Here is a 25,713-nt window from a genome sequence, read left to right as displayed (position 1 = left end):
TGATATTAGGACCAAAGTTGTGAGATCCAAAATTTATATCAGGAAACAAGAATTCAACTATCCATCACATTAAGAATAACACGAAATGACTGAAATTAATTTTCATAATCAACGAAACCAGTGAATTTAAAGAAAGTGGTCAATTGTGACTAATCTTATATTTAAATTAAAATACATAGAAATATAGAAAATAGGTGCAGGAGGCCATTCGGCCCTTCAATCCAGCACCGTCATTCATTGTATTCATTGTGATCATCCACAATCAGTAACCCATGCCTGATGTCCCCTGATTTCACTAGCCCCTAGAGCTCTATCTAACTATCTCTTAAATCCATCCAGTGATTTGGCCTCCACTGCCCTCCGTGGCAGAGAATTCCACAAATTCACAACTCTCTGGGTGAAAAAGTTCCTTCTCACCTCAGTTTTATATGGCCCTTTATTCTAAGACTGTGGCCCCTGGTTGTGAACTCCCCCAACATTGGGACCATTTTTCCTGCATCTAGCTTGACCAGTCCTTTTATAATTTTATATGTCTCTAAGATCCCCTCTCATCCTTCCAAACTCCAGTGAATACAAGCCTAGTCTTTTCAATCTTTCCTCATACGACAGTCCCGCCATCCCAGGGATCAATCTCGGTATTTCGAACTGGAATATTTCCTTGGCAAAAGGGAAAAATACCCGAGAGAATTTATAAGTTTGGTCAGAACAAAGTAAGGTAGCCTTTGGCCTTCATAATGAGAGGATTTCAGTATAGAAGTAAAGAGGTTCATTTGCAGTTGTAAGACCACATCTGGAGTAGTGTACAGTTTTGGTATCCTAATTTGAGGAAGGACATCCTTGTAATTGAGGCAGTGCAGTGTAGGTTCACGGGATTGATCCCTGGGATGGCGGGACTGTCATAGGAGGAAAGATTGAAAAGCTAGGCTTGTATTCACTGGAGTTTAGAAGGAGGAGAGGGGATCTTATAGAGACATATAAAATTAAAAAAGGACTGGGCAAGCTAGATGCAGGAGAGATGTTCCCAATGTTGGGGGGAGTCCAGAACCAGGGGCCATTTTTTTTAGAAACAGTCTAAGAATAATGGGGAGGCCATTTAAAACTGAGGTGAGAAGGAACCTTTTCACTCAGAGTTGGGAATTTGTGGAATTCTCTGCCACAGCGGGCAGTGGAGGCCAAATCACTGGATGAATTTAAGAGAGAGATAGAGCTCTGGGGGCTAGTGGAATCAAGGGATATGGGGAGAAGTTGGGCACAGGTTACTGATTGTGGATGATCAGCCATGATCACAATGAATGGCAGTGTAGGCTCGAAGGGCCGAAAGGCCTCCTCCTGCACCTATTTTTTATGTTTCTATGTTTGTATAGCTAATTGTCTGAGAATGTAGGATATATATCTTCAACAAAAAGATGCTTCGTTTTAGAAAGAAGGTGTTAGAGGTCAGATATCTGTGCCTTTTTGCCAAAGTCCACACTTAATTTCCGCATAACCTCAGCATGTTTAAGTCCTTCATTTTCCTTCTTGGTTGAACTATAGTTTTCTTTCACAAACTTAGCAAATGGTGCTAGCTCCCTTTTTGCAGGAGTGGTGTACTTAGAGTTAGATAATAGCTCCATGGAGCCTTTGCATATGCCACAAACAAAACGCTGTGTGTCCAGTGACTTGGAGTGTCGGCCAATCCTGTAAAGAAATTACAAGCATGATTACATGGCACAAGTAGCAGAGCTTCTCAATTGCAGCACTCTCTTTAATCGTAGATTCATAGAGCTATGCAGCAGACAGGGACCCTATGTCCCACCATGTGCATGCCAAGCTTTTTGTCCATCCACACCAATCCATTTGCCTGCATTAGATGCATGTTCCTCATTCCCTTACATGTTTAAATGTCTTTTAAACGATCTAATGACTCCACTACCACATATATATATATAGCAGCGAATTCCAGATATCAACCACTTATAAAAAGAAAACTTTTCTATCAAATCCCCTATAAAATTCCTATCTCTCACGGGTGGGTTTAAACTAGAATGGCAGAGGTGCAGGGCCAATGCAAGACTGAGGTGGGTGAGAAGCTGGATGTCGGTAAAGAAGGTGAAAGAAAATTCAATGGATAGTAGTGTGGCAGCTAGGAGGTTGGATGTCAATACAGAAGCAAAAATGTTCACAAAGACTCACATGTTTTTGCATCTGCTGCACTGGTAGGTGTATTTGTAATTGATCTGATAAGTGTGACACCGTTGCACCATAGGTAATTCAGGATGGATCAATTCAGATTTGTGTGCATAATGCTTCCAGATTGTTCCATGCCCATCACGAATATTATTGATAAGCCAGGTAGCAGCGTGGCACAGTTCATGAATCAGCGTGTCCCTTAAACGTTCTGCAAAACAATGAAATTCGTTTTTCTGATGAATAATAATAGTTATTTTAAATATTTATTCAATTTTTACTAATCCTTATGTTCAGAAGCTCCAGAACATAAAACAGCGCAGTACAAGTTAAACCAACCCCCTCTTCCATGTGATCCATATCCCTCCCCTTTTTGAATATTCATGCACCTATCTAAAAGCCTCTTAAACACCTCTACCACATCGGCATTTACCATCACTCCTGGCAGGGCATTCCAGGCACCCAAAAACTGAAAAATTTGCCCCACACATAGTGTTGTCTGTCCCCCCCACCCACATACACACACGTCCACCTTAAAGCTATTCCCCCTAGTCTAACATTTCCTCCCTGAAAAAAAAGAGTTTCTGATATTTCTTCCCTATGCATCAATTTTCTACACTTCTATTAGGTCTCCCGCTCAGCCTCTGACACACCAGAGAAAACAACCCAAGTTTGTCCAATCTCTTCTTATAGCTAATATCCTTTTATCCAGGCAGCATCCTGGTAAACCTCTTCTGCACTCTATTGCATGTCTGTGTGGAATGCCAGCTGTTCTGCTGCAAATAAGAAAACGCTCCAAAGAGTGGTAAAAACAGCAGAGAGAATCACCGGCTGCCCACTGCCCTCTATGGAGGATATTGCCATCTCACGCCACCTCAGCAGAGCCACTAACATCATTAAAGACTCCACACACCCACGGTCACCACCTGTTTGAACTGTTGCCCACTGACAGGCGTTATAGGTCAAGCAAAACACGCACCTCCAGACTAAGAGACAGTTTCTTCCCCAAAGCAATCTGCACACTCAATATGAAAAGCTACTGATTATTACTCATGCTGCACTCTTCCATGCTGCTACCTAGCTCGCATTTTACCTTACTATCACCATTGTTTATTGATATATTGCAATATTGATTATTTATTTATCTTAAGCCCCAGTGGCAATAATAATTTTGTTGTATGCAGTGCTTTCAACGACAAATAAAGGCATTAATTCATTCCAAGCCTCCACGTCTTTCTTGGCCTGGGGTGGCCACAACTTTGTGAAATATAGAGTTGAACCCTAATTTGTACATCATTGCTATGAAGGGTCTTGTTATTAATTGTATACTTTCCCCTTACACGAGTTCCCAAATGCAACATCTCACATTTACTCTGATCGAACTCTACCTGTCATTTTGTCACTCATATTTGCAAGTGATTCATAGCCCACTGTATCCTTTGACAGTCTTCTTCACTTATTTTACCAGAGCCCCAAATACAACCTGCTTTGTGAGAGATTAGTTGTCAATGCCCATTCGGCTTTTAAGTAACCGAAAATTTACTGAGCGAGCAGGTACTTTAATCTGCAACAAACAATCTGCTGGAGCAATTCAGAGGCCCAGCACCATCATTGACAACATATTGGGTTGAGACACTGCATTAAGACTGGGAGTGGAGAGGAATGATAACCAGTATAAAGAGGAATGGCGCTGATGGTGAGGAAGCTAGATAGTAATTGGGGAACCAAGAAGTGGGGGGGGGGGGGGGGGGAAGGATGACAGGCAGATGGAGCCAGATGTGGAAGGCTAAAGAGGTGCAGTTCAGAGACAGAGGCAGGTGGGTGATCAGTGAAAGGAGGAAACCCAAACAAGAAAAAGACAAAAGAATGGGGTTGGTGGAGACAAAGATGATCATTTAATAATGGGACCAAGGGTCATTCAGAACAGGAGCACCCCAGAGCAAATTCTCCCATCTGCCATTCACCCACAGATTCAGCTTGTTCACTTGCTACCTTCAATGTTGTTGAGTACTTGCACATCATTGATGAGGACAACTGCAGGCTTGACAGTGATTACTCATGTTGATGATTGGCCTGTAAAATCAGTCTGGACTTGTTACATATGGGAGGAAAATTAGTAATGAAACCTGCACAGTTTGTCAATTTAGAATGAAGGGCAAGTCAGGTGGGAGCAGAAAATTCTGAATGACAAGAGAAATTGATGCTCTGATCAGGAGAAAGGAGGCATAGTTCAGGTATATAGGCACAAAAAGCTGGAGTAACTCAGCGGAACAGGCAGCATCTCTGGAGAGAAGGAATGGGTGATGATTTGGGTAGAGAACCTTCTTCAGATGGAAGGGTCGACTCAAAATGTCACCCATTCCTTCCCTCCAGAGATGCTGCTTGTCCCGCTGAGTTACTCCAGCTTTTTGTGTTTATCTTCGGTTTAATCTGCAGTTCTTTCCTACATAGTTCAGGTATAAGCAGCTGGGACCAAGTCTATCGCTGGTATAGGCATTGAGGAGCATACTTGAGAAAAGAAAAGTCAGGGGGACAAAAGGGACAAGATAGTTCTGGCAGATAAAATCTTTTTGGATTCTCCTTAATTTTAAGTACATTAAGTGAAACAGGGTATGCAGAGAGAATAGGACCTTTCAGAAACCAAAGTCATCATTTAAGTGTGGAGTCACAGGAGATTGATCGGCAAGGTCCTCCATAAATATTTCAACTCTGTTTTTACCACAAAGAAAAGCATAAGGACTCAAACTGGAGACAATTAATGCAGATATCTTGGAGACAACCCATATTACAATTAAAGAGCCACAGACATCTTAAGAAAGTAGATACATTTCCAACAGTGTGCTTGGATTTAAGAGAAAATTGCAAGAGCACAGGTGGACATTTACAAATCTTCATTAGTCACAAGTGAGGTGCTGTAAGACTGGAGTGCCTGTAGTAGGCAAGTTTAGGATTCTGAGGGATGCAATATACATGCATTTGGATAAAGAGGGGTTGATTAGGGATAGTCAGCATGGTCTTATATGTGGGAGATCAGGTCTTTTGAGTATGATTAAGTTTTTTGAAGAGGTAGTCAAGAATGAGGGCAGGATTGTAGACATAATCTATATGGACCTCAGTAAGACCTTCGATATCATTCTTCAGGGTATGTTGCTTTGATATCATTCTGCATGGTAGGTTAGATCACATGGGATCCAGGGTGAGCTAACTAACTGGATACAGAATTGGCTTCAGGTAGGAAGCAGAGGATGGTGGTGGAAAGGTTGGTTATCGGATTTAGGCTTTAGGATTAGTGGTGTGCCTCAAGGATTGGTGCTGGGCCTATTGTTGTTTGTCATCAATGATAACAATCTGGATGAGAATGTACAAGGCATAAATAACAAGTTTACAGATGACACTCAAGTACTTGCATATTGTCAAGGTCCATCAAGTAAAACTGTACAAGAAAGCAATCCAGATCAAATGGGGAAATAAGGAAATTTGATATGAATGCTGTTGTCAGTAAGAACGAAAGTAAAAAGGTAAACCCAATGAAACCTAAAAAATGCACAGAAAGACATTAGAAAGGGATTGGTTTACTGACTGCTAATGACGTAGATCTGTCAATGGAGTTTTAAAACTTATAAATAGGTTTAGATAATTTCAGAAAAATGAGCAGTTCCTCAGACTCAAATTCATTGTCCAATAAACACTTTCCAGATGATTTGTATTTAACATCAATCACAATAGATACTTTGTGTGCATCAAATTAGATTCTAACCAAAAGATCTTGCAAAGGCATGTAAACTAAATCAAAAGGGCACATTTTTCCAATTATATAATGTTTTCTTCTTACCAGCCGAATCGCACACCTTCTCTGATAATTCAATTCTAGCATACCGAAGCAAACTTTCATCCTTTTTCAGTCCGGTAATGCAATATCCAGCCGTTTTTGTCATTTTTTTATTCCACTTGATTTCCAGCTTCTCTGGAAGCTGCAAATTATACAACAGAAACCCAATCACATTTGAATCTGCAGTATCTCTTTGGATGGATAGCCAATAATTGATTAATAGTTTTACCTTCTGTTGAAAGATAGTTTTATTGTATAAATTATAGAGCTCCTGTGTTAATTGTTCCCGATTTTGTTTGAAATTCTTCACATATTTTGATGAACTCAAAATCAGGTCCTGAAGGAAACAGCCAGGTACTTTGCATCTAATTAGAGGAAAATGGACACTTTAAGGAACATAACCAGAGAGGGGCAAAACAGTGCCAGAAATGTGTTCTAAAAACTGTCCTTCGATTAGACAGAAAATACCACAACAAAAAATATTTGACAATTTTTAATCTGGAGATAAATCAATAATAATTATTGCATTTCACCAGAATATATACTAAAAGCAAAAAAAAACAACTATTTATTATGGAGCTTTTCACAATCTGGGACTATCGAACATCAACAGCCTTTTGGCTCTTGATCTACAATCCCAAAGATTAGTTACAGACTTGACAGTAACTGCAAAAAGGGTATACATCTGTTGCAGCATCTTCAGCTGTCTGGTTTAAGAGTTCATGTATATATCCCACAGTCTTCAAAAATATTTGCAAATGTTCACTTCAAAATACTAGTGCATCTCTCAATATTACCTCTGAAAATACTCTAGAACCAAAAGATAGCGGTTTCATATTAATACCCTAGATTGGGAGAGCAAGATAAGAAAGAAGCATTCAAAATGAATATTAATAGAGGGAGGGAAAATGAATGCATGGTGACAGATGTGAAATTGAGATATTTTTTAAAAACTGCAGATAAACAGGGAAAATGCTGCACAATGCGAAAAAAATCAAATAGTGCGTTCTTAGAAAAAGTATCCAAAATCAAAAGCACAAAAAGGAACAGGTGAGGCACAAGACAGAACCTCCCACGAGCAAAGTAGGAAAGAAATGATTAGAGCTAGGCAGGAATACAAAAAATCTAGAAAGTTTAGGAGAAAACCTTGGAGCTCGAAACAAATGAGAAATAAGAATGTGTTAGAAATCATTTGAAAGTCTACAGATTCAAATCATATGGGTGGCAGCTTAGTATAAACATGAGTAAATTAACCAAATTAGGAATCAAAGCTGGATGGCAAGCCAATAGAATGGGTTGCACATGTAAGGGATAGAGGTATTAGGAAGGAGTAGAGATTCTTAGTGGAAGGGGAAAGGATAAAAGAGCAAATATTCAAGTGAGTATAAGGACAGGAAGCAAATGGCACAGGAAAAATGAAATATATAAAGCATCTCACTTTGCTCAATGCCGTACCACGATGTCCAATCAACTTCCCAGATAGAGAGATAAAGAATAACATAGGAAGGACAGAAAGCAATAAAGGAAATAATTAGAGCAAAATTTATCTAGTTACTTACAGTCGTTGGGATTGGGACTCAGAATAACTTGAAGTGTTAAAGGCTGGTAATTGTTTTACTGATGTAGAATCAGATAGTATATCTTTCTTTGGTTTAGTTGGTTGGATAAAGACTGGAACAAAACACTCATCTTCTGGTAAATGCTTGATTCCTTGAATTTTACTTTTTGTTTTTTGCTTCACTGGCTCTAAACAAAAGTATATAACAATGAATATGAATGACACACACAAAATAAACAATTTCTACCCATTAAATTCAGATCTTTTGCAGCTCTTAGAATATAAACTTATTTCTCAGCATTTTTCCAACATACCAGTATATAGGCTATGACAGGATCCATCAGATTCACTCATGTCCTTTCAAGGAGAAAATCTGCCATTATTACCTAATCCTACCTATACATGGCCCAAGTCCCAATACTGAAATTATCTATCATGGCATTACTGCCTTTTTCATACACATAAATAATAATTGCAGATGGACCACATGGCATTATCCTAAACACCGAATTCAGACAACAAAGTCACTTATCACCCAGTTGAATTGAAAAGTCCTTTTCAAGTACATGGGATAGGGATCTAATCTGAGAGAACTGTCCACAGATTAGACAGCCTGACAAAGTTATACTCACAGAATTATTGCTTAGAGTAAAACCTCTCCACCCCACTGCCACCAATTATGTCCTACCCATCAATAGGACAGACTTAGAGTAACCACAGTGATTTACAAGTGGGATGTCTTCAAAAATCAACTACCGACCCCATGAAGGGTCATGGAACTAGGTCAAACATAAGTAAAAAACATTCTTTGGATTATCGCCTTCTGTCCTTTCTCAGCTGGCAAATCAGAGCTCCTCTGTTCTAGATCAAAGCTTGGAAGAAGCACTGAGGAGCATTGTAGAAAAAATGCAAAAGCTGTGACCTTCCCAGGCAACAGCAATGGTGCCCGAGGATTGGTGTAGTGCTAAATTGCATTGATTATTTGAAAAGGGAGGATAAATTAATGAAAGGGCAGTTAGTAAAACTTCAGTGGCAGGTACAAATCAAAATCATACAGTATAAACTTTTAAGGTAATGAACAAGTGGGACTAAAGTGGCATTAATCTATGAACATTGAAATTAATTTAGACCACAATCATAAAGGTATGGATATAGAGATGGAATTCAGAGAACAGACAAGCTGTGAAAAAGTTCTGAAGGATACCAAATTCCATAAGTTAAAAGGCAGTTACCACAAGCAGTACATTAAAGCAGATCAGGCTCAAAACACATAAAAGACGACTTTGATATACAATAACACCAGCAGAGGATACACTTTACTCCAATGTTGACTGCCCTGAACAAGATATTATGTAATGTTACACATCAGAGGCAGTAGAGTGTTCTCAGAAAAGTGCATACAAGTTTTCACAAAGTATTGCTGCAGTCTGGATATTTATTGATATACTAGAACAAGTTGGGCCCATTCCTCTTAGAGGGGGGGGGCAGGGAAGGGGAGAGAGTGTGAGTGAGTGAGCCCTGAACCCAAAGCCTCTCCTGTATTGGTGTAGGAGCCCCCACACTGAAGCCCCCACTCAAACCCCCTTATTCCCCCCCCCGTCCTCCCCCCACTGACCCACTCCATCCCCCCTACCCCACCCCCACTTGCACCTCCCCTGCCCCAACCCCATTCCCAGCAGCCCTGCCTCCACCCCCTTCCCACACCTATTCCCCCTCCCCCTCACCTCCCCCCACCCCCACTCTCCCGGCCCGCACCCCAATCTACCCTCCTCCCCACCCCCACTCTTCCGGCCCGCACCCCAATCTAATCTCCCCCCCACCCCCTTCCTCTTCCCCAACCTCTCCTGCCCCACCCCCTCCCCTCCACTCTCCCCTCTTCCCCATCGCCACTGTCCCCCTTCCCTCCCACCCCACTCTCTCTTCCCCCCACCACTACCCCCCTCCCCGCCCCCACCGGCACAAATATATGGGGGAACAAACAAATGGAACAAACAAGATGAGAATTCTCGTGATATATATAGATTGGTAGCTGGTGGCCAGCTGGTAAATAACTGAAATAAATGAGACCACTCACCAGTAACAGCCATTCTTTTTCCTTTCAAATTACGTGAAGTTGCAGCTGGTGTTCTTTGGGAGATACTCTTTACCCTATTGATTAGAGACTCAAATTCATCACTTGATGTATCAGATGTATTTGAGATATTATTCAATACCTTGGAATGCACAGAATAGGATAACGAATTATCGTCTAATCGTCGAGGCTCTCTGTCACAAGCGTGAGGATTAGACTGCTCAGATTCTTTTCTCCATTTGTCCACAGTCAGACTTCTCTGTTTAGTTTCAATAACAAAATCAGTTACACTGTTGTTCGACACTGGCGACATTGATCTTGTTACAGAGGATGTACTGTACACTTGCTCCATGGTAGATTCATTTGCTGACTCAAGGCTTTGCCTTGTTGGTTCATGTAGTTCTAGCAGAAAAGTGAAAATATTAAAATGAAATAAAATACAATTTCTAAGTAATAAGCAAATGCAAACTTTTGTTTCAAATACTACACTTTTCCATAATACGTTGTTGAACTACTACTCAGTAACTTCGGAACAAATGAACCTAAAACAAAACCCAAATATTTTTTTAAAGATATAGTGATGAGGCACTTGTCAGAAACTTGCCAATCCTGCCCTTTCCTCTACTAACTACCTTTTTCCAACAGGAAAGTAATCTACTTTCCACAGACATTAGGGATCAAAATATAAACTCTTGCTCATATACTTCTTTGCAGTCAATTACCTAATCAGTCATCCCTCAGTACTATACAGATAGAGTAATAATAAGCACTACTAAATTAGTTTTCAATATATAAAAATAGAGTCACATGCAGATCCAACATCAGCTTTCATCAAATGAATCTTCAATATTCAAATTAGGTTAGAAAAATTGGAATGAAGAATTAAGTACGGGAAGTTTCTATATAGCTGTATGGGGGATAGGAAGAGCTGCATTTGTTACATGGATAAAGGGAAAAATTAGGTGGCAAAGTAGCATAGCGAGTAGAGCTGCTGCCTCACAGTGCAGAGTTTGCACATTCTCTCAGTGACCCTGGATTTTCACCAGGTTGTCCAGTTTCGTCCCACATTTCATAGACATACCAGATTAACTGCCATTCTAAATTATCCCCAGTGTAAATGTGAGCGATGAAATTAGGGAGAAGAGTTGATGAGAAGATGGTGAGAACAAGCAAAATGGAAATAAAATAGGTTTAATGCGTGGCTGATGGTTGGTGCAGATTTGGTGGGCCAAAGGGCCTGCTTCCATGTGACATCTCTCTCTCAACATAAATATATTAAAAAATTATAGCAGAAACATATAGCCTTCCCATTGCTTTCCTTAACAAACTAATGTTTCCAGATCGGAGAATTAATCTTAAATCGTCAATTTTAACATCAAAAAATGTTACAACAAAAAGATGGTCCATTAATCTTGATGGGACATACCAGTATCAGCACTGTGCTCAGGTTCCACAATCTCTTTTATATCCACTTCATCTAGAGATGAGTCACTTGCAATAAAGTCTTTAAGGCTGTGTAGAAAATTGTATTACAACATCGAAATTAAAGAATATGAAATATAGTACCTAAACCTAATTATTCATCAGATAACATCTGGCACTGAACTGAAGAGATCGCAACTGAAAAAAAAAATCTCCGTTTTTGATTTCCACCCTTCTGATCTTCCTGCCTGCTTTCCACAGACATTAGGGATCAAAATATAAATTCTTGCTCATATACTTTACAGAAAGGTGTTGCATTTTGCCCACAAGGGCAGGGCTTACACAGTAAATGGTAGGCATCTGGGTAGCGTAGAGCAGAGGGATCTAGGAACACAGGTGCTTGGTTCCTTGCATTAAATAAAAGCCTATTTAATGCTTTTATTGTTGAACTGTGGGTGACTGAATTTCGTCCAATTTGGATGACAAATAAAGCTATCTTGAATCTCTCTTGAATCTTGAAGGTCAAGTCGCAGGTAGATGAGGTGGTCAAAAACGCTTTTGGCAATTTGGCTTTCATCAGTCAGAGTATTGAGTATAGAAGTTGAGAGGTCATGTTGCAGTTGTATAAGACGTCGGTGAGACTGCATTTAGAATAGTGTGTTCAGTTCTGGGCACCATGTTATAGGACAGACATTGTCAAGCTTGAAAGGGTTCAGAAAAGATTTACAAGGATGTTTCCAAGACTAGAAGGTGTAAGCTATAAGGAGAGGTTAAGTAGGCTTGGTCTCTATTCCTTGGAGCACAGGAGGATGAGGGGAGATCTTATAGACGAATACAAAATCATGAGAGGAATAGATCGGGTAGATGCACAGAGTCTTTTGCCCGGAGTATGGGAATCGAAGACCAGAGGACATAGGTTCAAGGTGAAAGGGGAAAGATTTAATGGGAATCTGAGGGGTAACTTTTTCACACACAGGGTGGTGGGTGTATGGAACAAGCTGCCAGAGGAGGTAGTTAAGGCTGGGACTATCCCATTGTTTAAGAAACAGTTAGACAGGTACATGGATAGGGCAGGTTTGGAGGGATATGGACCAAGCGCAGGCGAGTGGGACTAATGTAGCTGGGACATTGTTGCCCAGTGTGGGCGCATTGGGCCGAAGGGCCCGTTTCCACACTATATCACTCCATGACTAAAATAGACAAAATTCCCACCCATTTAACTTCATAATTAAAGTTTCTCACCATTGTAATCCTTAAATTTGCTTGTTTAAACTTCAGGATATAATAATTGAAATTTGAATGCAAAGGACATGCAATTTCTGCATAAAACGACAACATTCTGAAAAAATAGAAAGCTGGTATACTGTATACATGCAGATTACTGCAATGTGTTGGGGATATTAAATATTAAACTATTTCAAGCAATCAAAATGTAACTGGAGATTATAATTGTTAGAAAGGGGAGGAAAAAATAAACTGATATAGATATGAAATTTAATGGAGTGAATAACATCTGCTTTAAATATTACATCATTCAATAATACCACCCCTTCCTCAAAATTCAGCCAAATTGATCAATAATTTCATGAAACCTTATCAAAAATCAGCTGCTTTAGTGCTGGAAAGCAAATTAAAACAGGAAATGCTAACCAGGAACCTGAAAGTCAGAAAATATGTTTAAAATTCATGTGCGTTTATCGTGTACCATACTATCTCATCACCTTTCTTAAAACCGTCTCACTTGTCTGACATCCAGTACCAGATCATCAGGGACTTCCTCTGAAAATCAGAAGACTGAAGCCATTGGCTTTGGTCTCCCTCTCTTGCAAGTTTCTGAGAATAAACAGGATCATGCGCACATGTAGAAAAGAACTGCAAATGCAGGTTTAAATCGAAGGTAGACACAAAATGCTGGAGTAACTCAGCAGGACAGGCAACATCTCCGGAGAGGAATGAGTGACGTTTCGTGTCGAGACCCTCTTCAGTCTGAAGAAGGGTCTCAACCCGAAACATCACCCACTCCTTCTCTCCGGAGATGCTGCCTGTCCCGCTGAGTTACTCCAGCACTTTTGTGGCTACCTAGGATCATGCACACCTTTAGTGGCATATCTAAATTAAAGGATAGCTTTATATCATTCAGCCACACCAACACTGCTCTATGGCCACCTGTGTGACACTGTCAACTATCTCCCTGACTCAGTGAATTTGCAGATGAAACATTCCTGTGGAATTAATTTAAATCAAATAGAAAATGTATTGAGAACATAAATATAATATTTACCAAAGAAAACATTCACCATTGCTAAAACTTTTGGATAGAACATTAAGCATTGACCATATATTGGGATAAAATTGGAATATGGAGTACACCCATTTTAACTGCATACAGTTCTATTGCAGGAGAAATAAATGATCTTTCTGTCAAATATGACTTTCTCTAGTCTTTGCTGGATATTCTATTATTTATGGTGATCTGGAATCTGTTTTCAACTTTCAGGAACTTACCTGTCATCATTGTTTGAAATTCTGTATTTTTGTGTACTTGAACATGATTTCTTCATCAGGGTTACAACTGATAGAAAGAGATTGTTGGTTAACAAAATACACATAGATTTCTTCCTATCGATTTGAATCACATTGAATATTCTGGTATTATAGAAAATCTTTACCTGCAGTTATAACAGATATATCCAAGGATAGCATAAAACAACATAATCCAATGATTAACCTTAGAAGATTTAATACTTAATAACCAATCTTCATGCAGACTTCCGCAGCAACATTTACAGTTCATAAAAAATACATCAATACAATATTGTTTTAGTTCATATTCTGCACCCTAAATGTCTTACAACTTTGATGTAAATGTAGATGGGTAGGTTAGTAGTTCGGGAGTTGGAACAGTGAGGACTGTCAAAGCGTACAGCAGGATATAGTTCAGCAGCAGAAATGGGTGGAGAAAAGGCAGATGGAGTTTAATCCAAGACATTGTGAAGTCAAATGCAAAGGGCAAAAATATACAATTAATGGCAAGGCCCTTAACAGCGTTGATGTTCAGAGGGATCATAGAGAAGTCCATAGCTCGCCAAGAATGGCAACACAATTAGATAGAGTGGTAAGAGGGATATGGTATGCTTGACTTCATCTGTTGGGGTGTTGAGTACAAAAATCAGGACTTTGGGTAGGCCGCTTTTAGAGCATTGTATGCAATTCTGGTTGCCCCATTACAGGAAAGATGCGGAGGCTTTGGAGAGGGTACTGAAGAGATTTACCAGAACACTGTCTGTATTGGAGGAACTTAGCTACAAGCAGAGGTTGTACAAACGGATTGTTTTCTCAAGAACATCAGAGGTCAGGGTATATAACTATATAAAATCATAAGAGGCATAGATAGGGTAAATAGTCAGAACCTTTTTCCTCGGGGTACAAATGTCAATGACTAGAGGGCACAGCTTTAAGTGGGGGGGGGGAGAAATAAAATTTAAATGAGATATGCAGGGCAATTTTTTTTACATACAGAGAGTGAGGGGGGCCTCTTAACATGCTGCCAGGGGTAATGGCAGAGGTAGATGCAATAGTAACATTTAAGAAGCTTTTAGATAGGCAAATGGACATGCAGAGAATGGAGGAATATGGATCACATAGAGAAAGAGATTCGTTTTACTAGGCATCTTGTTTGGCACAGACATTGTGGACCGATGGGGCTGTTCCTGTCCAGCCCTATTTATGTTCTATGTTCTGCTGAACCTAATTAAATCAGTAGAAATACCCAATTCCAGTACCTTAAATCTTTCCTCATAGCTATATAGTATCAACCTTCTGAGGCTCAATTTCTATTCCCTGCTATTTTTCTTGTATGCATGATCGTTAAGCCAACTCACAATGGCCAACATATCCCGCGGTTGGTCCATATCCTTCCAAACCTGTCCTATCCATATACCCGTGTAGGAAGCAACTTTAGATGCTAACTTAAACCGAAGATAGACACAAAATGCTGGAGTAACTCAGTGGGACAGGCAGCATATCTGGATAGAGGGAATGGGTGACGTTTTGGGTCGAGACCCTTCTTCGGATTTCTAACCACGTACCTGTCAGTATTGCAGATGCAGTTTAAGGATTATTTTGCATAAACTATAAACCCTTCTAGTTAATCTCATATTTTTCTAAACCAGCATGTTACTAGACTTTCTTAATTTCATTAAAATGATGCAAAAGACAATGCCTTGGAATCTCTTTCTTGCTCAACTACATTTTTGTGGCTAGGATTAAGATACTGCTCAAGCATACCCTGGTGTGTTATTTAAAAGACTCAATTTTCATTGCTGCCTTTGAAGAGGAAAAGTTAATATATCTAAGATACCACTCACATTTTTCAAAATCATCATCTCCACTGGAATCAGAAGAGACTACAGGAGCATTGACAAATCTGATGATAAAAAAAAAGTAAACAAATGTCATTCTCGTGTCCCCGGAATAGAATTTATTGAATCCTCTCAAGCCCATTGGTCTTTTACATCCAAAAGGAAAGCTTAAATTTCTTAAATATATCTGCCATCTTAATAAAGAAGCTCTGTATCCTCTCCATGAGCATATCAAGGTAGACCAATTATTTGAAATTACCAGAGGAAACTGCCGAAACCTGCATCATGTCTGTAAAACCAATGAAACTAAAATAAGTAGTTTTTCAGATAATCAGCATTTCCTGCACTTATTTCTAGCATATTTGGATACATTCTGAAAATGAACCTGCTTCTTCTATGTCCATCTCCTTCAGGCCAATTTTTGTTTAACAGTTGTCCCTCTTTTGCCTTGCACTAAGCCTTTTTATGCTTTTGATCTCTCCTTTCTACCTCTTTCCAACCCCCATTGTGTCTCTTCCCAATCCCACCCAAATTTCACTATCTTAAAACCCGTTTACTTGTACCCTTTCCCAATTTCTATATCCTCAAAAGCTGCCTGGTCTGTTCAGTACTTCCAGCTCTGTATTTCAGATTCCAGTATTTGTAACATTTATCTTTGTGCTTTATTAAAGCAGATCCTCTTACATACATTCTCACCTTTTATTATGGATTCTTGAAGCTCCTCTTGATTTGAAGTCTGAATTTAATGTCTTCTCATGGGTCAAAGCTGAGAGAAATCATACCAGAGTAAGCAGTTTCCAGAATTTCTCAGTAAGAAAACTGCATTGGGTAGTTACATCTATTAAATTAATCCAAACATTTGCCTTATAATATGTCATGCACCTTCCTTAGTCAGTCCTTTGCACAGATTCAAAACATTATGGGAATTAATTTACAAATCCATTAATGGGATTGAATGGATAGGGGAAAAAGAGGAAAGGGTAGTAAAGTAATAATTGGTTGAGAATTATGGTCCTATGGGCTTTACATTTAATATATAATTTATTCCACTTAAAAGGGTGCCTGTTTAGCTTGACAATTAAAACCTTTGTCACACAAATGCACTGTCTTTAAACTCAGACAACAGCATTTAAATATTTCTGTACACCAAAGGTATCTCACAATGGAGAGACCAATGCCTTGTGTGTACAGTGAGACAGATATATCTGTCAGAGATTTAGATATTTAAGAACTCCATCCACATGTGATTTCACCATTCATCTCCCATGGCTCTGTATCCACAAACATGATAAAGTGTAGGCAGAAGGAAGAATACAGCCAGTGGATTAATTGAATTAGGCTGCACAAACAAAGTCAGTGATTAATATTTTGCAAATACCCACAGCCACAATTGCCCACATAAAATTGCAGGACAATTGCACCCTTCTAGAAAAGTAATACTAACGGCATGTTCAAGATTTTAAATATTACACATTCTTTTGGGTTTTTCATCTATATGGCACATTAAAGTCCAGCAAAAAAAAAGCACTAAGCCGCACGATTAAGCTTACAAATCTCAAAAATTTCATCACTGGAGTCTGAGGCAACTTCACTTCCTCTGTGGATTTGTAGCTTTCCAGCCCTGTTCTTAGCCGCATTACATTTGCCACGTTCTTTTTGCACATCATCCAGAGAAACCTTTGAGCTTGAATCAGCCTCATCCTCCGAGCTAGAGAGTATCAGCTTGCACACACATGAATCATTGGTACTTGGGCTCTCCCCAGTTTCTGATGGTAGATTTACTGCCACATCTTCACAATAATCGCACTGCTTCTTGGATTTTTCGATTTTTTGTTGAACCTGTGGAAGCAAAACAGTAGAGTCTCAAAGATTCTGTAACAAAATCATATGTTAAATACTACACTACACAGACCCATTTCGAGTTCGCTCCCTCCTAAATTTAATTTACATTTTCAACTAAATGGTAGTTTCTGAAAGTAGACCAAAGGGAAACCTGTATCCAACTGAGCTATGTAAAAAGCTTATAATTATGAAGTGCTTTTAAACTCAAAAATGAATTTCGAAAGAAAATAATGGAAACCACACATCAGTCTGCAAAAGATTAGATCAACTCAATTTTTCCACGTCTTCAAAGGAATGCAAGTAAACCAAGAAAAAGGAACAAACTTGGGCCCAGTTTTTGCTTAATTACTTTTAGTGAATGGCTAGGGATATAAAGAACTTTATATAAAAACTGAACTTCACACCTTTGTCAGTACTGCAAAGGCACAAAATTTCCAGCATATAATGACAGTGACAGAATTGAAGAAATATTACCACTAGAGATTAGATCATTCATTTGATAATTCAAGTTTACTTTCAGTCTGAATAACACACGTAATACTGGATGAGCACATCAGATTTATTCCACAGTGGGGTTCTTCCCGTGAGGATCTCCAGACACAATACTAGTGTCTGAAAAGATCTCAACTGAGGAGAGGGGAAGAACAACTTTTCCACGATTGTTTACTTTTTTATACAGAAAAGAGGTGTGACAAAAATAAATCAATGACCAATTACAATTCTAATACAATTCGCATGGTTACAGAGAAAACAAAACCATTAATACAGGTCACATGCTCAGAAACCAAACCATTAATATAAGTCACATGCTTTCGGGGAAACGCATCAATCTACCTAGAGTGGATTCAAAACTTTTCCTACTTTCACACGCACCCATATAAGGAGTTGTTATTGAGAAAGAAACTTTCTTTATCTCTTATATACGAGCAATCTCGCAGCTGCACGACCTTGCTCTACTGTTTCAGTACACAGGCTCACACTGTCAGACAGGGGAGTCATTTAAGAACAAAGAACCCCTATACTCCTCGGTCTACTCCCTATCACTCCTAAAGGGACAAACACATTCCATTCCCAATGATAACATTTCTGCCACAAGCATCCATCTTACTGCTTTCTACTGAAAATAAGCATCCATTTTATATTAGCTAAAACAACAACAAAAGAAACCATCTTCAACCATCTACAACAAAATATCAATATCTCTAATTAACTATATCAGCTAATAGCATAGATTCTCACATTCACCTGTTTGTTACACCTGGACTAATGTGATAATAAAATCTACCAGATCAGAGTTTACATATTCTTTTTAATCAAAGGAGATTCACGGATAGCTATCATCAGCAATCTAACCTGGTCCCTTCACCACACTGATACGGTTGATCAAGATAGTGCATCAGCATGTTTCCTTTACGAGGTGTCTCATTCAGCATGTCGACTAGGATCCTTTCAAACGTCTGAAGATGCACTTTAAAAAAGTATTCAGATGGGTGCATCTCGTGCTGGTTGTATGGCAAATGCTCTGCTCTTGACTTCCTGATCTGCAGTGTGGTGAATGCAGCCCTGACAGGCTGGTCACTTCTTGCAGCCAGACCATCCTCATGCGTGTTGCATCAGAAAGGCTGGAAGTATCCTCAATGATGCCCATAACCCTGGTCATTCCCTTTTTTATTTTCTGTCGTCGAGGAGAAGAAACGAGCTCAAAAGCCCAGACATCCATACTTGCAGCTTCTTATCCATTGTTATCAGATTGTTGAACCAATCACCTCTTTTGTACTCCCTTACAAGATATGCTGCCACATATTCTTAACTTCACCTCATTTGGCACCTCCTCCAACCTCATCTATTGCATCCGCTGCTCTAGATGTCAACTTATTTACATCGGCGAAACCAAGCGCAGGCTCGGCGATCGCTTCGCTGAACGCCTGCGCTCGGTCCGCATTAATCAACTGATCTCCCGGTGGCCGAGCACTTCAACTCCCCCTCCCATTCCCAGTCTGACCTTTCTGTCATGGGCCTCCTCCAGTGCCAGTGAGGCCCACCGGAAATTGGAGGAACAGCACCTCATATTTCGCCTGGGCAGTTTGCAGCCCAGTGGTATGAACATTGACTTCTCCAACTTTAGATAGTTCCTCTGTCCCTCCCGTCCCCTCCTCCTTCCCAGATCTCCCTCTATCTTCCTGTCTCCACCTATATCCTTCCTTTGTCCCGCCCCCCTGACATCAGTCTGAAGAAGGGTCTCGACCCGAAACGTCACCCATTCCTTCTCTCCCGAGATGCTGCCTGACCTGCTGAGTTACTCCAGCATTTTGTGAATAAAAACCTTGGCTATTCAGTTGTTGTATTTTAGGGTTTTTTCCCCGCAATACTTCAGATTGCATTACAATCTTTGCAACATTTTGGTATTTTACATTCAAGAGTATTCAATTGCCGTATGTACCAGGAATAGAACAATGAAATTGTTGCTGCAGCTTTATTGAACACCAACATCATCGTATTGTGAAAAAATGAAAGTTCATCTACTTCAGGTGAAACAAAAATAGAAAAGCAGTTTTATCTTTGTGTTTTATTGAAGCAGATCGCCTTGCATACATTCTCGCCTGGTGAGGCCACTTGAGGAAAGTGCAGGTATATGTTTCCTTCCACAGATATTTCTGTACCCTTTAGTATCTTTGACATTGACTTTGGGGATGGGGGATTGGGTGTCTGGAGGGGGAGAGGGGTGCTTGCAGGGTGGGTGAGGAGGGAGGGGGAGGGGTTTGAGGGTGGGGGGGAGGGGTGTGAGGGTGGGTGGAAGGGTGTGAGGGTGGGGGGGAAGGGTGTGAGGGAAGGGTGTGAGGGAAGGGTGTGAGGGTGGGGGGAAGGGTGTGAGGGTGGGGGAGAAGGGTGTGAGGGTGGGGGAGAAGGGTGTGAGGGTGGGGGAGAAGGGTGTGAGGGTGGGGGTGAAGGTGGGGGGGAAGGGTGTGAGGGTGGGGGGAGGTGTGAGGGAGGGGAGGGGGGTGGGAGGGATGGAGTGGGGAGATGGAATAAGGGGGATTGAGTGGGGGAGGGTGAGGGTGCTCGACCAACACAGGAGAGGCTTTGGCTCCACGGCTTGCTCTGGCTGCAGCGCTGGCACCACGGGGCTCAAGTGAGTGGCACCCTCTCCCCTTCCTTGTCCTCCCTTTACGAGGAATGGGCCCAACGGGTCCACTTGGTCTAGTAAACATTTATTACAAGCTACCTTGATTCCGAGAAGTATGATTAATAGAGGATAAGAATTCATCAAAAGCAATGTTAGCATCAGCTTTACCTCTGTTTCAAGGTCATCCAGATCATTGTATTCGGGCCAACCAAGTTGATTTGCCAAGCGCTGGAACAAGTTGCACATCTCATCCATTCCAAGTCAATGATCAGCTGTAACATCATAGAAAATAGAGCATTGAATAGTGTAGCATAACAGGCCCTTAAGTCCAATCCTCCACATCTTTCCGATATTGCGGCAACCAGAACTGCACAGAATATTTGAAATGTAGCCAAATACTCATTGCCCGACCTATGAAATCAAGCCGTATGTTTTCTTACCCAATAGTTAAAATTAAAACTCACTAACCAGCCTATATTCACATAAGTATCACATGAAACAAAATGGAGATTATAAAATGTAAATTAACAATGACACTTTCTAAAAAACCTGGCACAGAATTGTAATGCCCTATGTAACTCACACCATAAGATGAAAAAACATTATACCACGATTAATGTCGGAAACAATAGATGCCTTAACCCGTAGTCCAAACATTTTTAGTTTTAGTTTAAAGATAGTGTAGAAACAGGCCGTTCGGCCCACCGAAATGCGTCGACCAGCAATCCCATAACACCAGCGCTATCCTACACACACAAGGGACAATTTACAGAAGGCAATTATAGTCATAGAGTGATACACTGTGGAAACAGGCCCTTCTGCTCAAATTGCCCACACCTGCCAACATATCCCACGTTTGGTCCATATCCCTCCAAACCTGTCCTATCCATGTACCTGCGTCAGAAGAAACTAGATGTCGGTTTAAACCGGATAGACACAAAAAGCCAAAGTAACTCAGCGGGACAGGCAGCATCTGATAGCTTATCTCCATACACCCCACCTTTAAATTTTTTTAATTTTATTTTTAATATCAAAAAATACTTTATTCAAGTAATAAATATTTACAAAACATCTTCTTTTCATCAACCCCATCCGATATTTCCGGAGGTTACACATTCAATACAGGTATTCATTTCCAAATTCACAGATATTTACACAGAATCCCTTATTTGGAGGGGCGTTTCCACCACACCCTGCCCCCCATGTCCAGCAGCGGAAGGACCCTAGACTGTGGTCCTCCCCCACAGCCTTGGCGTAGGCTGCACCAAGCTTTAGTGCGTCCCTCAGCACGTACTCCTGCAGTCTGCAGCGGGCCAGTCGGCAACATTCCTTAGTGGACAGCTCGCTACGCTGGGAGGTCAACAAGGATCGGGCAGACCAAAGAGCGTCTTTCACCGAGTTGATGACCTTCCAGCAGCACTCGATGTCAGTCTCTGTATGCATCCCTGGGAACAGTCCGTAGATCAGAGTCCTCTGTGACGGAGCTGTTCGGAATAAATCGTGACAGGGACCACTGCAAACCTCTCCAGACTCTCTTGGCAAATCCACACTCTGTGAAGAGGTGGGCAACCGTCTCCTCTCCATAGCAGCCGTCCCGAGGGCAGCGTGCGCTGGTAGTGAGGTTCCGGTGGTGCAGGAAGGATCTGACTGGGAGGGCTCCTCTCACCGCCAGCCAAGCCAGGTCTTGGTGCTTGTTGGTGAGTTCTGGCGATGAGGCATTTTGCCAGACAAGCTGGGCAGTGTGCTCTGGGAACCACACCACAGGATCCATGGAGTCATTCCCCTGCCAGTGCCTGCAGGACGTTCCGTGCTGACCACTGCCCAATGGACTTGTGGTCAAAGGTGTTGGTCCAGAAGAACCTTTCCACGAGCGACAGATGGTGCGGCAATGTCCAGCTGACTGGCACATTGCATGGCATCTGCGCCAGGCCCATCCTTCGCAACGCCGGGGACAGGTAGAACCTCAGCAGGTAGTGGCACTTGGTGCCCACGTGCCTTGGCTCTACGCTCCGCCTGATGCAGCCACACACGAAGGTGGCCATCAAGATGAGGGCGACATTGGGCCCGCTTTTACCCCCGTTGTCTGCCGACTTGTGCATTGTGGCTCGTCGCACCCGGTCCATCGTCGACCCCCAAATGAAGCGGAAGACGGCCCGGGTGATCCCCGTGGCGTAGGAGGGAGGGACGGGCCACACTTGCACCAAGTACAGCAGCCACGAGAGCACCTCACACCTGATGACCAGATTTTTTCCGTGAAGGAGAGGGTGTACTGCTTCCACAGCTCCAGCTTCTTCCCCACCTTGGCTATCCGCTCCAGCCAATTCTTGTCACACACCACTATTTGTGTGAAAAGGTTACCCTTCAGATTCCTACTAAATCTTTTCCCCTTCACCTTAAACCTACCTTCTCTGGCCCTCGATTCACCCAGAGGCAGTAGACACTTTTTCAGAGATCAAAAGTTGAACTGTAACACTGGGATGAAACGACAAATACTGGAAATCTAACACGAGAACAGGAAAATAGACACAAAATGCTGGAGTATCTCAGCGGGGCAGGCACATCTCTTTTAAAGAAGGAATGGGTGTCGTTTCGGTTCGAGACCCTCCTACACACGAGAACAGGAAATATTGCAAACACTCAACAAGTCAGATGTGATGATTATTTACTGAATTTTCTGTTTTACCGAGTTACTGGAGAAAAAAAATGTTTCGAGAAGAAGCCTAAAATGCCACCAGGGTCGTCACAAAATGCTGGGAGTCGCTCAGAGAGTTATAGCGGCATGTTGCATCTTATCTTCGGTGCAAACCAGCATCTGCGGTTCCTTCTTTCACATACCGCCAGGGTCCTCGGACGCTCCTTGCCGCCGCCGGTGTCCCAGTCTCAGCCGCTGCAGGTGGGACTCGCCGCGTCACGTGACTCGTCCGGTAACGGCCGCGCGTGTTTGAATTGGGGCGCCAGGGGGAAGTCGTGCGAGTGGACGACGTCACGAACACGGGGGCGGGGCATCGATGACACCACCTAGTCCCCGGCCTTTTAAACGGCGGGCGTTTGCCAGGAGGAACGTGCAACGATGGATCACAGAACAAAACCAAGCACAGGATCGTCGATCGCTTCACTTGCCTACGCGATCGCCCGGTTGCCAAACACTTTAACTCCCCCATCATCTGCCTGCTGTACCTGCATCCTTCCTTCCAGTGACTGATGCACTAGGACACCCAGATCTCGTTGAACTCCCCCTCCTCCTAACTTGACACCATTCAGATAATAATCTGCCTTTCTATTCTTACTTCCAAAGTGAATAACCTCACAGTTATCCACATTAAACTGCATCTGCCATGTATCCGCCCACTCACACAACCTGTCCAAGTCACCCTGCAGCCTTATTGCATCTTCCTCACAATTCACACTACCCCCCAGCTTAGTATCATCTGCAAATTTGCTAATGGTACTTTTAATCCCTTCATCTAAGTCATTAATGTATATCGTAAATAGCTGGGGTCCCAGCACCGAACCTTGCGGTACCCCACTGGTCACTGCCTGCCATTCCGAAAGGGACCCATTTATCCCCACTCTTTGCTTTCTGTCTGTCAACCAATTTTCTATCCATGTCAGTACCCTACCCCCAATACCATGTGCTCTAATTTTGCCCACTAATCTCCTATGTGGGACCTTGTCGAAGGCTTTCTGAAAGTCGAGGTACACCACATCCACCGACTCTCCTAGTTACATCCTCAAAAAATTCCAGTAGATTTGTCAAGCATGATTTCCCCTTCGTAAATCCATGCTGACTCGGAATGATCCTATTACTGCTATCCAAATGCTCAGCAATTTTGTCTTTTATAATTGACTCCAGCATCTTCCCCACCACTGATGTCAGACTAACTGGTCTATAATTACCCGTTTTCTCTCTCCCTCCTTTCTTAAAAAGTGGGATAACATTTGCTATCCTCCAATCCACAGGAACTGATCCTGAATCTATAGAACATTGAAAAATGATCTCCAATGCTTCCACTATTTCTAGAGCCACCTCCTTAAGTACCCTGGGATGCAGACCATCAGGCCCTGGGGATTTATCAGCCTTCAGTCCCATCAGTCTACCCAAAACCATTTCCTGCCTAATGTGGATTTCCTTCAGTTCCTCCATCACCCTAGGTTCTCCGGCCCCTAGAACATTTGGGAGATTGTGTGTATCTTCCTCAGTCTCAGCACCTGGAGTACTGTGTGCAGTTTTGGTCTCCAAATTTGAGGAAGGATATTCTTGCTATTGAGGGCGTGTAGCGTAGGTTCACTAGGTTAATTCCTGGAATGGCGGGACTGTCGTATGTTGAAAGGCTGGAGCAATTAGGCTTGTATACACTGGAATTTAGAAGGATGAGGGGGGATCTTCATATCATCATATCATATATCTACAGCCGGAAACAGGCCTTTTCGGCCCTCCAAGTCCGTGCCGCCCAGTGATCCCCGTACATTAACACTATCCTACACCCACTAGGGACAATTTTTACATTTACCCAGCCAATTAACCTACATACCTGTACATCTTTGGAGTGTGGGAGGAAACCGAAGATCTCGGAGAAAACCCACGCAGGTCACGGGGAGAACGTACAAACTCCTTACAGTGCAGCACCCGTAGTCAGGATCGAACCTGAGTCTCCGGCGCTGCATTCGCGGTAAAGCAGCAACTCTACCGCTGCGCTACCGTAACATATAAGATAATTAGGGGATTGGACACATTAGAGGCAGGAAACATGTTCCCAATGTTGGGGGAGTCCAGAACAAGGGGCCACAGTTTAAGAATAAGGGGTAGGCCATTTAGAACGGAGATGAGGAAGAACTTTTTCAGTCAGAGAGTGGTGAAGGTGTGGAATTCTCTGCCTCAGAAGGCAGTGGAGGCCAGTTCGTTGGATGCTTTCAAGAGAGAGCTGGATAGAGCTCTTAAGGATAGCGGAGTGAGGGGGTATGGGGAGAAGGCAGGAACGGGGTACTGATTGAGAGTGATCAGCCATGATCGCATTGAATGGCGGTGCTGGCTCGAAGGGCTGAATGGCCTACTCCTGCACCTATTGTCTATAAGGGTCTCGACCCGAAACGTCACCCATTCCTTCTCTCCCGAGATGCTGCCCGACCTGCTGAGTTACTCCAGCACTTTGTGAATAAATACCTTCGATTTGTACCAGCATCTGGAGTTATTTTCTTATACTTTAACTCCCCCTCCCATTTTGACCTGTCTGAAGAAGGGTCTCGACCCGAAATGTCACCCATTCCTTCTCTCCAGAGATGCAGCTTCTCCCGCCGAGTTACTCCAGCTTTTTGTGTCCATCATCGGTTTAAACCAGCATA

General features: G+C 42.0%; 1 protein-coding gene across 1 annotated transcript; it reads right to left on the bottom strand.

Moving 5' to 3' along the window:
- Positions 1-1,430: 1,430 nt before the first annotated feature.
- Positions 1,431-20,646, bottom strand: gcna (germ cell nuclear acidic peptidase). The gene is made up of 12 exons (XM_078412001.1): positions 20,542-20,646; positions 16,958-17,246; positions 16,104-16,173; positions 15,414-15,472; positions 13,552-13,618; positions 11,051-11,136; positions 9,628-10,026; positions 7,555-7,741; positions 6,225-6,360; positions 5,999-6,137; positions 2,173-2,377; positions 1,431-1,677 (listed from the first exon to the last, which is right to left on the bottom strand). Exons 1-12 carry the CDS (start codon positions 20,626-20,628, stop codon positions 1,431-1,433), a joined length of 1,971 nt encoding a protein of 656 aa, XP_078268127.1. The 5' UTR covers positions 20,629-20,646.
- Between the last annotated feature and the right edge of the window lie 5,067 nt (positions 20,647-25,713).

Source organism: Rhinoraja longicauda, chromosome 15 (assembly GCF_053455715.1).
Source record: "Rhinoraja longicauda isolate Sanriku21f chromosome 15, sRhiLon1.1, whole genome shotgun sequence".
Taxonomy (NCBI): Eukaryota; Metazoa; Chordata; class Chondrichthyes; order Rajiformes; family Arhynchobatidae; genus Rhinoraja; species Rhinoraja longicauda.
Note: the sequence above shows the minus strand (reverse complement) of the source record. Positions and strands in the feature narration are given on the sequence as shown.